Raw genomic sequence first — 12,436 nt, 5'->3', positions numbered from 1 at the left:
ATAGAAAAATAATGAAATTGTGCAGACCTTCATTTCCATAAAATTAATTAAACTAATTATAATGATACAAAATATTGAGTTTAGATTTTGCAACTATTTCGTGATTGATATTGGGTGGGCGGTGCCTTGATCGGATCCTTTTTGCTGCAAGTAATGTCAATCAGGGTTTACCACTAAAGTTGGCAGTTCTTAAATGACAGTTCGTTGCAATTAATTTAAGAAATTTTTCTTTGTTTACATCTGATATTTTCTTGTTTTTTATTCTAGTTTTACAAAAATTAAAACCATTTGACCTAAATCAATTAGATCAATTTTGCGAGTGGTTGTGCATTCCTGTTTGTGCATGGGCAGTTTTTAGTCTCTCTTCGATCACTTTCGTGGCACCCATTTGTACGTTCCTGAATATGTGTAGCCATGCTTCTTGACAAGATCGTCTGCTTCGCTAGGACCACGGCTGTAAGAAGAGAGGCTCTTATCAAGCAACAGGAAATGCTACAAAGCCTGCCAAAGTACTTAATACCCAGCAATTTACGCTGTATTTGATATCTTTCATTCCATTCATGAAAAAAAATTGCTACTTCCGCCCCCTTCCCCCTAAAACAATGTAGAGAGATATCCTAAAAGAAGTGAAAAAGAAAGTGCTTCCTGAAATCCTAAGGGGCCATTCACAAAGGACCTCCAAGCTGAAGGGGGAGAGGGTTTGGTGAATCCGAGTAGATTCGGACATAGGGGGAGAGGGTGTTTTTTACGCAATGCGGACGTCCAGGTTTCAAGTTATGGGAACGAGACATTTCAAGTCTCAGTTTGCATTGACCTTATCGTCAAATATTCGGACAGTCAAAAAGGAAAGGTATCTTCCAGGCCTACTTCTCATAAAAAGAAATTTTGAAGGTGGCCAATAACATATTTCTTTTTTGGAAATTTTGGACCCATTGTGTCTGCCTTGGGTCTCTCTTACGTATATTCCTAGAACCCGAGGAAACTGGAGTCAGTCGATTACAACGTATTTTGCTGGAGAAACTCTTGATTAGAAACTCTCTGCTGAACAGAAATGTAATAACATCTATTACTTGCTCTGGAATGCCTTTTGAATTTCAAACAAATCTTATTGAAGAGACCCAAGTGATAATTCAACAAACATTTGTTTAAAACCTATTTATTAACTGAGAAGATGGGAAGTTGGAAAATAAAATCCGTCAATTTCAACATGAATAACAAAAGACAAGAATACAAAATAAACTCACGTTCCAAACTTGTAAGCGAGTGGCTTTATCTTCTCATTTTCAATTTTATGCAGGACAGGTGTGAAAATTCTCCAGGCTTCTTTCAATTCGTCACTGAAGAAAAAAACAAAACGGGCGTGACAAATCTGCGTTAGTTCAGTGAAAACAGCTTGAAGAGGCTTCAGTATCCATTCAGGGGGTCCAGAAAAGTGCGTGGCGGCAAGACAGGGGGGAGATCAGGTTCTCTACTCTTTATTGAAAAATTTCGTACTTTCTAGGTCTTACACATGCTCCTTTCTAGGTATTAAAGGAATTTGTCAATAGTCTCAAGCTGTTTGCTCATTCTAAAATGTTGGATCAACTGCACTCTTCAGGTTTAGGTTAGTGGTATCTGAAAAAGTCTCAAAGTTTCGATTTGGCAGTCAATTTGAAATTGTTATTCAGAGTAAACGTTCAGTTAGACTAACACAGTTGCACCTATTCGAGATTATTCTCAAAGATTACTCAAACCTCCCTAACTATAAATTATTCCTTCACGATGTGCAGAAAATGTGATGCTTATATTGGTGCTTAAAGCGCCCTAGCAGAAAATTCAAAGAACTCTAATAAACAATTTCAGCTCATGCACATCCATTCAAAAGTGGACAAGGGAAAATATTTGTGGATCCCATCTCTACCAATGGGTTCCGGCCATGAGCTCAAATAATATATTTCGAGTAAAGCTACGGAAAGGAGGAGAACAAAAAATAAGCTTTCAGAAGTCCTTATAGTGGGTTTTATCAAGAAGATTTATCGAGGAGTCCCAAAGAGGACTTTATGATGTTGCTCTGGCATTGCTTGCTGCAAAAAGACTATTTAAACCCCCTGCAATAACGTGTATTGCAGCATATGGTCATATATGGTCATAAGACATGTGGTCAGTTTATCGACATGAAACGAAGCACAATCGAAGCAGTAGAAATAAAGATCTGAAGCTTTCTTCTGGTTTTCAAAATCTAACACTATCCTGCAGGGCCCCTGTGTTCTGGATATGGTCTTAGTTAAACATTATTCTCAAATGTTTCCAGGGAGGCGAATTACCTTCTGACGAAATTAAGCTGACTTCCTGAGAATACGTCCATGATGAGTCGATCATAGGCGTCTGGCATATGCACATTCTGAAATAAAGTGCAAATTAATTAGAATAAATTATGTGGACAGTAATTGATTGCGTTATTTTTCAGTAGAAAATTGACGAAGTCTGGGCAGAAATAAGACTCTTATAGCATGATATGCATCAAATCCAACTTGGTAGCTTTTATTACCTGGAATCTTTCGTTATATGTCAAATCCAGTTCTGACTCCAACGGATCAATGAACATACCAGGCTTTTTCGTCATCATCTTACAGTACACGGCCTAAAAGCGTAAATCGGTTATCATTAGATTTGGTATATAAAATTTCACCGGGATAATTTTTTGAACGACGGAGAAGTTACTTTGGCCATCTTATGCGTTCACCACCTTGCCACCAAGAGCTTATACCAATCAGATAGAAGCCAAAAGGTGGAAATGAGAATGAGTGTTCGATACATATGAAAAGATACCGTTTAAGAAGTTCCTGAAGAGGCTCCATCAAACTGCTCAAGAGGCTTAAGATGAAGAGAAAATGAAGGCCACAGATAGAGAAAGGTTGTCAAACGGGTTCTCCTCGTGCAGTAGGTGGACCTGGATAAGTACAGCGCAACCAGCCATATCATACTAATTATTTCTCTGAAGAATAAAGATACCTTAAAGTATGACAATCAACAGGCATAGAGCATTACTATAAATGAACAAAAGGGCATTTTTACGTGATCATTTTAAAGCTGTTATCAAATCTAGTGTATCATTGAAATCTAATTTTTTAAATCATAATTTGCAATCCCTGTAATTATCTCCAAACACGACGTAAGGAAAATCAATATAACGTTGATTGAGGAGCCAAAAAGTATTTTCAAAATATTTGTACCTTTATAAACCTGAACATAAACCTGATGAGGTACAAGCTTCAAGATATAGTAAATTCCATAGACGATATGATACCTCGTTTGGCTGAACTCGGATAACTAGTTCGTTTCTTTGGCATTTTCCATCAAAAATGTCGCCTGGAACTTCCTTGAATTGTATTCTAATCTCTCCTTTTCTTTCATTTAATGCTAAAATCGAAAAACAACTTTATCTTAAAGCGAATACAATTCAGAAGGCACAATAATTCAAAAAGCACAAAATAAATGACCAAAGCATGACACGTTGATGTTTCTATTTATAAGATTTTAGTCTGTGGTAGAAAGTGTTTAAGTGCTTTACGGTTTTAAACTGAAATTTGAATTCGAATCAGTAAACTGAATTTTTTTCTCCATATTTCTAGCCAACTGAACTTTTATGTAGTCAGTAAGAAATGATGAAACGACTGGTTTACCTTTGCCACACTTCAGGATGAATGGTACACCTACAAATAAGCAAAGAAATGAAAATGCAACGAACGAGACGAAATCGTCGACTTATTATAATTCGAATGGAAGGAGTCAGAATTGATCTAATAAACAAGGATCAATCAGGTATCATTTTGTAAGTACATAAAATACTGCGCCCAGCATGAGAGAATCTAGAGATTGCGATAAAAACATACATAAATTTACTTCTAATCAGTGAGGAGTTCCAGCGAAGAAATTGCACGTGAAAGTGGAAGTATTTATATTTATTACTGGTTCCTTTTGATTAATTCATGGTAGGATGATAATTTGTATAATGATGGGAACGACCACCGGAAAAAAGACAACGTAAAACGAATCTTCCTGGACTTGATGGAGATATTATAAAATTTAGTTTGGCAGAGTTTTGAATCTAAAATAATCATCATACATAAAGTTACAATAACAAGACTCCGAACGGTAGGTACATCATTGTGAAAAGAAAATTTAAGACAAAATTCTTTGAAATTAAAGCAGTTTTCTAGACATATAAGCAACACTGCTAAAGTCTAGTAAGATGGACATAACCAACAGCTGTTTCACGAATTGTAACTTACCATCCCATCTTTCATTGCTGACGTAACCCACAGCAGAAACAAATGTTGGTGTTACAGACCCTTTGGGCACCGTAGGGTCATCCAGGTAGCCATGGACAGCCTCGCCCTTGCCTTCTGGATCCCCTTCATATTGACCCAGGACCATGTTCTCAAGCTCAAATGGTTTCATACACTTGAGAACCTTAAGCTAAAAGAAGCAACGTTTCGATTCATTAAAACAGTTCAATTTAACAATTATGAGCCTGGAAATTATAAATAATTGGAGATATTTGTGAATAAGACTATAAATTGTTTTCGTGTTTAGTGACAAGTTATATTTGTTCGCCGTTGACGATCTACATCGTTTTGGAAAAGCTAATGCATACCTATAAATCCTTGATAGAAGTCCAGCTGCTATATAATTAGACAGCCAGCCTGATTGCAGATAATTTATTCAATAGGAGGCATATCTGAACAAGGTGAACACAATTCACAGGCCCATCTGCGCGGATACGCAGAAAAGTGGGATAATCGAGGAAAACTTTTATCACCCTTTTTCCCTGCTCCCCCCCTATTGAAGTGTAGTTTTCTGTTAAAATCAATAGAAAGATTAGCTGCAAGGAACCATAAATGACATTAGGCATGGGGGAATGGAAGAAGATTGTACTTTTAGACGTCTCCTTTTCTTTTGGAACATGAATCTCTTTCTTATTGCTTTGCTAACTGCTGTTGCAGATTTAAGTCAATAAAGTTGAATTGCTGATGCTTTAGCCAATCTTGCTCAACCTTGTTCGACCCCCCCCCCCCCCCCCCAACAACTAGAAACCACAGCGGCATTCTGCGTTCAGAAAATTAAGATTCCGAAAAAAGGTTCGGATAGTTGAGGATGCACTGAATTTCAGCAAAGTAAATGTTAAATAAATTTCTGATTTTGTTTGTTAACATCACATTGGGTAGTAAAGAATTTTAAATGCCTTTTTGTTGTCCCTACGTTAATAACAATTGAATTTTGAAAAGGTCAGTTATCATTATAAGATTCCAAAGATACATTGCTCTCGCGAAAAGGAGTATGTTGCTTGTCTGCAAAACCAGGGAATAATCTTCCAAACAAATAATAAATGAATAGCAACAGGAAAAAGATGGAAATTTCAAACTTGAGACAATTTTTTACAACAAGCATACTTTTTCATCGCGAATGTCATCAGCACTTGTTGTTGGTGGCTTTTCCATGGCAACAATCGTCATGATTTGCATAATGTGGTTCTGCAAAACGTCCCTACAGGATAACAAGGAAATGTACACAAACTGAAACGGTCATACAAACGAATGAAAAACTCAAACTGAATTCCTCACCGACCTATCGTGAATTGACACTAGACAAATTCCTTTTTTTGCACTTGATATCAGATTCTCTATTGATTTGGTCAATTGCCCTCTCTGTTGGATTGAATATGAGGAAAATGATAGAAAAAACAAGCAAGGATTCCAAATCATTATAGAATACATACCGAATGACACCAAATTCGTCATAGTAACCACCACGACCATATGTGCCAATGTCTTCCTTGAATTGAATCATAACACATTGGATATTGTCCCTGTTCCATAATGGTCCAAAGATACGATTCCCAAATCTACAAAGATACGATTCCCAAATCTACAAAGATACGATTCCCAAATCTAGATAAAGAGCTTTCTTAAACAAGTGGCACTACACAGTAGAACAGGGCTACAGAATAAAGAGCATTGATATTTCCTCCAAGCTTCGTTTAACACCTCTGGACAGTTGGCACATTTGCATTCCAGCTAATACTAAATAAATTAGCTTCAAAGTCATTCATTTCATTAAGACAATTAAACCTGTGATACAAAAATGATGCATAAACTCTTGAACCAACCTTAGAACCATCAGATTTTGAACCATTTCTTTGCCAAGGTAATGATCAATTCGGTAGATTTGCTCTTCATTAAAGAGTGAGGAAAGATGTTCAGACAACTTTGCAGATGAGGCAGAGTCATGTCCAAACGGCTTCTCTACAACAACTCGATTGTAACCACTGCAAAAAAGAGTGCAAACAGAGTCTTCAGTATATTTTCAGCAGTCGAAATTTCTTTGTAAGGCAAAACTAGGAGATGACAATGCAGCCAATTTTCAAAATGAATGTCGCTCCATGCAAAACCCATCAGATGATGAATAAGAAATGTGTGCAATTGTGATCATCATAGTTCTAAGTAGCTTTCAAGATAGTCTGACAATCCAAGAGGAAGCGCTTTTATAAGAAAATTAGATCAAAAGACATTGGCAGCTAATTTGAACAGAAAAAGTACCTACCTATTTAGAAGGGGGTTTCAGGGTTATCATTGCCTCTAAAAACAATATACCCATGTGTTGGTTCAGAGACCACAGAACATATAACTTATTCAGGGGCCAAAACAATTGTAAGTAAAGAGGTGAAAGTCCAACATGCAAGAAGCCAAGAGCAATATGATCCACTTGATGGTTTTACTTTTAAGAATTATTGGAAAAAGGGTATACCCAATCCCAATAATGGATATAGCTATTCCGAATGACCTCATTCCTGAAAATTTTCTAACAGGCTGGAATGTTTAAGGTGGTTGAAGGAAGATTTGGACATTTGTCCACACTTGGACAGTTATTGGATGCCAAATCATGGAGTGTATAAGAAATCCACGCCAAATATATCTGCTGTGCCACTTGTAGCTCTGGTACGTAAATTGTTGCAACAGGAGCCATAAAACATTTAAGTGGCTTACTTTTTCTGAAAGGTTAAATTTTGAACAGGCAATTTGCAAGCTTTCTGAGCCAGGAGGTAAAACTGATTTCTTTGTCGGGTTTTACTGGGGCAGGAACAAACATTCAGTATTTATATCAATTTTTAGGTGATTTATGTGGACCATGTTTATAGAAAATAGGGGGATAGGGTTAATTACCCCCATACCATTCCTTGGTGCTGCCATTGCATCAATTAATAAGGTGCTCCCTTGGAATTAAAGGTAACACTTAATTTCATTCAAAAACTTTCATAGAAATATTATGGAAAGTAAGGGAATTTGGGAGAAAATATAGTGCAGACAACACTCAAATATTAAATGACAATATTCAAATTTGCAAAATATACATCACCTTGAGCTCATGCAACATTTCTTTATATTTTCAGTGACTGGCATAAAAACTGAAGGTGGAAGAGCCAGGTAAAAGATTCTGTTTGCTTTCAACCCATTCTCCAATTTTTTCAGCTCAACATCAAGGTTCTGGTATGCACTGGCTTCAGTATATGAACCTTGAACATAGTAATTAGCTTTGAAGAAAGCATCAAGTTTATCTTTCTCATCATCTTTAACCTGCAAATGAAATCAAGCTACAGAGTGCCATTTTCAAAGCCTTTCAGAACCTGCAAACATATTTCAGTTGCTAAAAAAAGACTTTACAACCACCAGAAGGTCAATCTCATGTTTCTTAAAGGTTTGCCTGTTTTCAGTCAATTTATTCTTTTTAGGCAAAGACTACTATTTCTAGCAGGCAGGACCGCTCACATAGAGGAGCCTGAGCAAGTTTTCCAGGGCCCTGGCCCATTCTAGGGGTCTAGGGACAATAATTATGGAATCTATATTGCCATATTCTGGAATATATATTTGTTGCCAAGCAAGAAGCCTACACTCATTGGTTGCCCTGGGGCCTGGCCTTGCTCTCAGAGGCCCTGCTGGCAGGATAAATCTACTTAAATTTTTTTGGATATCAGAATATGAATAAGACAACTATATAAAATTCATGAGAAATCTTACCTTCAGATAGGGTTCTGCCTTCTTGCGGAGATCAGCAACAGTCAATTTTGATCTTGCATATCCAACAAATATTGTGTGCTTTGGTACTAGCTGGCTTTTGTATAACATCCTGGTTATATTGAACATACATCACATTACATTAAATAACATGTTATCACATAAATTAAAATTATAATCTAGAAAACATAGGCAATGTGAATATTACAAGTCAACAAAAAGAAAAGTTTCTGAGTTTCGAGTCAACAGGAATTATGGGTAGGATGGTGCTAGGCAGAGGGCTCCACCACAATTCAGCCCTGATTGGAAAATTTATCTTATGATTTCGATATTTTGGCATAGAAGAAAGAAAAAAGGAGCTCCTAGACAAGAAACTCAGAAAACTCAATACACCTGTGTCACCACTTAAAATTTTATTTTATACCACTGCTGCAACCGATGCTAACAGCACCATAGGAAGGAAAGAGGGACACCAATTTTGAGAACAACAGCAACATAATTGTTTTCCTGATATGAAAATTTAACAATAATTCTAGATTTACTTCATTATCAGTCCATTTTTAATAAAAAGATAGTAGACATAACGTCCATCTTTAATAAAAAGATAGTAAAGATATTCACCATAGTGTTGGGTAGATCTTCTTCTTGGCAAGATCACCCTGGAAGAGATTTGATGCAGAATGAGATGCGCAGCTTTTCAAGACAGTGTTACAAGGTTGCTAATAATATCCTATATTTGAGGGTATGAAAAGAAACTACTACATTTTTACAAAGTTTTTTTGCACACCAAAAAAGAAGCTTCCAAAATCTTGCAAATTTGTATAAGGGCAAAGGTTTGTGAACAGTGCTGTCAGTAGGCAAAAAGAGGATATAGAAACTGCAAAAAAAATCTGGCAAAAATTTCCACTCCTTCTTGCCTTAAAGCAAAAAATATGATTTGTACTCAGAGGGGTAGCAGGGTCAGTGGGGTAGCTTGACATGCCTGACTAGGGGGTGGAGGGTCATCAAGAGTAAAACTTAACTTGTAGTGATTCAATTTAGGCCACTTTATACAATCCATCATTGCTTCTTCTGCATACCTACGTAATTCTATATTCATCATTCTCTATGTTAATTACACGTCATTTTAACCTAATCCATCACACCATTGTTAACCATCGAGCATATCCATTCCTTTGTATAACTCTTAATTAAGTTTGCCAGTTTTCTATATCAATACGCACTTTTGTAAATTATAATCAGTCAGTAGAAATCACGTTACACACTGCACAAACAGTTTGCATCTCTCTGGCTCCGTGTCCTCTGCACGTTAAATAAGATCGCACTGGTTGAAACAGCACGTTTGTCGTTTAATGGACATTTTAGTCAATCATCGATCGATGTTCCGATGAACACTAAATTGGTGACCACGACGTGACCGCGGTTGCTTCGACACGCACATTCTACGACGCTGTTTTCAACGCACCACAATGCACATGCACCATCATCAAGCAGCACTCGAATCACCTTAGTGCCAACTCGCAACAAGCGAACACAGCAGCGCTCGACTCACCGTAGTGCTACGCTACACCATTCGAATCAAGGCAGCAAACAGCATCGAACATTGGTTCACACGCCTCACTCAGCTACGGCAGGCAGCAACATGGCATTCGTTCTTTGCTCACACATACGCCTCCAATCCATCGCAGGTTCCTGGTCATCCTACACATAAAACCAGGGATGCACATTTCAGGGTTCCTGGTCATCCTACGCCAAAAACCTCGGCACAGCAAGCACCACTCTCCGCACAAATTCTGCAGGATGTCAATTCACACCACAAGAGCTGGCAAGTAACATGCACACCAAAAATGAACATTTTATTTCGAACTCTAAAACTTAATTCGTTCTCGTCATTGCATTTTTTTTTCTCGCTTTTCTCCCTACGTATCGAATGCTTCACACTCGCTTGCATTCTAGGGAGGGGGCTATTGTAGTGATTCAATTTAGGCCACTTTATACAATCCATCATTGCTTCTTCTGCATACCTACGTAATTCTATATTCATCATTCTCTATGTTAATTACACGTCATTTTAACCTAATCCATCACACCATTGTTAACCATCGAGCATATCCATTCCTTTGTATAACTCTTAATTAAGTTTGCCAGTTTTCTATATCAATACGCACTTTTGTAAATTATAATCAGTCAGTAGAAATCACGTTACACACTGCACAAACAGTTTGCATCTCTCTGGCTCCGTGTCCTCTGCACGTTAAATAAGATCGCACTGGTTGAAACAGCACGTTTGTCGTTTAATGGACATTTTAGTCAATCATCGATCGATGTTCCGATGAACACTAAAAACTACCAAAATCATAGACCAAGAAAATTTAGGTGCTATTTTATTTACCTATATGCATTTATACTGACTAACTAAGGATTTTGTGGACCAACTGAAGATTTACCATCCAACACATGGTGAATTGGGGGTGTCACACCCCCTACACCTACTGCTAGCTGTATTTTCTAGTGCTGTGTGTACAGTCATGGGGCTTAAGGGGCTGGGTCTCCTTTTTAAATGCCAAAATTACCCCTTTTCTACCTCTTGTTGCTGTTTTCAGAAGAATTTGCTGAGGTCCCCTTGTTCTTTTCATACCACGACTGTGACTACACATTTCGAATTAATTGTAGACAGGATGACAAAATTCTTACAACAAAATGTACACTGGAACATTTCTGACTTTCAACATATAACAATTTTGTCCTTTTGAGGCCAGAATAGGCATGGTTTTATAGAGCGAAAATATTTTCACAAAATGGGCGTAGTTATTGGTGGGCTTGGTTCTGTAACGGTGTCCTGTAAATTTCAAATGATATGATTTTGAAAATGCCAAATAAAAATGATCTGATGCATGAAATAAAAAATTGCAAACGATCTAATGCATGAAAAGTTTAATTATTTATCTTTTAAAGTTGCAATGTCAGATTTTGCCACACCACCAGTCGTGCACAATTTTGGTTTCATGTTCTCTGACAAGGTTCACAGTCTTGGGCAAACCACTTCCCCCAAAAGAGAAATAATATCGGTCACTTACAGATGCACCGAGGACAACGAAGATCTTGCTATCTGCATCTTTTGGGACATAGTCCAAAAGGAGGGAGGTAGCGTTTTCTTGATCAGCATCCGCCATTTTCCACAAACAGAGCAGCTCGAAGAAAGAAGGGAGATGGATGAGACAGCAAAAATGCTAGCTAGAACGTAAACACATCGTGAATTGCACGGGGGTAACTTCGAACTGACTAGAATACTGTCTGCCAAGGGCTGCCAAGGGCCATGCGGTAAATTTGTTTTTTTATTTAAAAAAAGAAAAATATACCATCAAAATACTTGAGAAATCTATCATTCAAGCCAATGCAGCAACGGAAAAAATATAAAATTGAGGGGCGGGGTATGGGGCAGCAGCCCCTGAAGTTAATAAGCTCGTCATAAAACTTCTCAGCGGAGCAAGGGCAGATTTTGTAACAATAGGTTCTTTGGTTTGTTTACATTTTGTTGACTAGCCAATTAGAGAGCTCTATTTCTATGGCGTCATCTTATGGTAATGGCGGATGGAGGGGTTTGCTGTGGAGAAAACCACACCCTCGTTTTTTCCTCGCGACGAAAATATACTTTGAGAAAAACTCGAGATTTTTTGCATCCGCATAGAACGATAAATTTTACATGTAATTTTATTGGCACTAAGCTCTGCGTTTTCTGCTCTTTGCGTGATCGCTCGCTATTGACATCCCTTTTTGCACGCCCTCAGTGGCTCGACGATCGATTGCACTTCCGCACAAAAACAAATTCAAAAAACGTTATAGTTTGCATCTGTACAATATTATTTGACAATATAACTGGAAAATAAGGTAAATTGTACTAGGAAAATGAAAGTGTTAAAACCGAAATTTTGAGCATCGCCCTTTGTCAAGTTATAGAACAAATTTAAATTAGCAAAAGGACTTTTCAAAAATACATGAGGGTCCACCAGATAGTTTATAAGAAACGATAATGTTTTTGAGAAACCATTCCTAGATGAACCAAGACGTTAAAATATTGCCAACCTTCTTCATTTTTTTCTGTTATTAGCTTTTGTTGAAATATGAAACCTTTGCACTACAAGCTTTACGCAAATAAACCAATGTCAAATCAACGCAGAGCAGAAAAGTCAGGTGGTTAGAACTCAATTACAAATTGGCCAATGAAACATTATAATTTTTTATAAACTCGTTCTCAAGACACAAAAACTTTTGAAAAACAACGTGTTTACTTTCAGTTGGGAAGATTATTTGCATGGAGATGCCAACAATCAATTACAAATCATGTATAACATTTAGTAACATTTTACCAGACCATAAACGTTCTT

At 37.3% G+C, this 12,436-nt stretch overlaps 1 protein-coding gene across 1 annotated transcript; it reads right to left on the bottom strand.

Moving 5' to 3' along the window:
* Positions 1–12: 12 nt before the first annotated feature.
* LOC135692798 (glucose-6-phosphate 1-dehydrogenase X) lies at positions 13–11,288 on the bottom strand. Its single transcript, XM_065211105.2, has 14 exons — positions 11,129–11,288; positions 8,673–8,710; positions 8,055–8,163; positions 7,396–7,613; positions 6,149–6,307; positions 5,759–5,884; positions 5,433–5,526; positions 4,272–4,458; positions 3,663–3,692; positions 3,287–3,399; positions 2,528–2,620; positions 2,304–2,380; positions 1,245–1,337; positions 13–454 (listed from the first exon to the last, which is right to left on the bottom strand). The coding sequence occupies exons 1-14, from the start codon at positions 11,222–11,224 to the stop codon at positions 370–372; spliced, it is 1,518 nt and encodes a 505-aa protein (XP_065067177.2). The 5' UTR covers positions 11,225–11,288; the 3' UTR covers positions 13–369.
* Positions 11,289–12,436: the final 1,148 nt, after the last annotated feature.

The sequence above is a fragment of the Rhopilema esculentum genome, chromosome 3, assembly GCF_057945365.1.
Source record: "Rhopilema esculentum isolate cy_ngs chromosome 3, ASM5794536v1, whole genome shotgun sequence".
Lineage (NCBI taxonomy): Eukaryota > Metazoa > Cnidaria > Scyphozoa > Rhizostomeae > Rhizostomatidae > Rhopilema > Rhopilema esculentum.
This window is presented reverse-complemented; position numbering and strand designations above follow the sequence as displayed.

Excerpts from the sequence above, each read along its gene's own strand:
- LOC135692798 (XM_065211105.2), bottom strand. The coding sequence starts at position 11,224 with ATGGCGGATGCTGATCAAGAAAACGCTACCTCCCTCCTTTTGGACTAT. Across the intron at positions 8,164-8,672 it reads AAGATCTACCCAACACTATG|GATGTTATACAAAAGCCAGC; the intron begins GTGAATATCTTT and ends CAATATAACCAG. Across the intron at positions 3,693-4,271 it reads CAGCAATGAAAGATGGGATG|GTGTACCATTCATCCTGAAG; the intron begins GTAAGTTACAAT and ends GCTTATTTGTAG.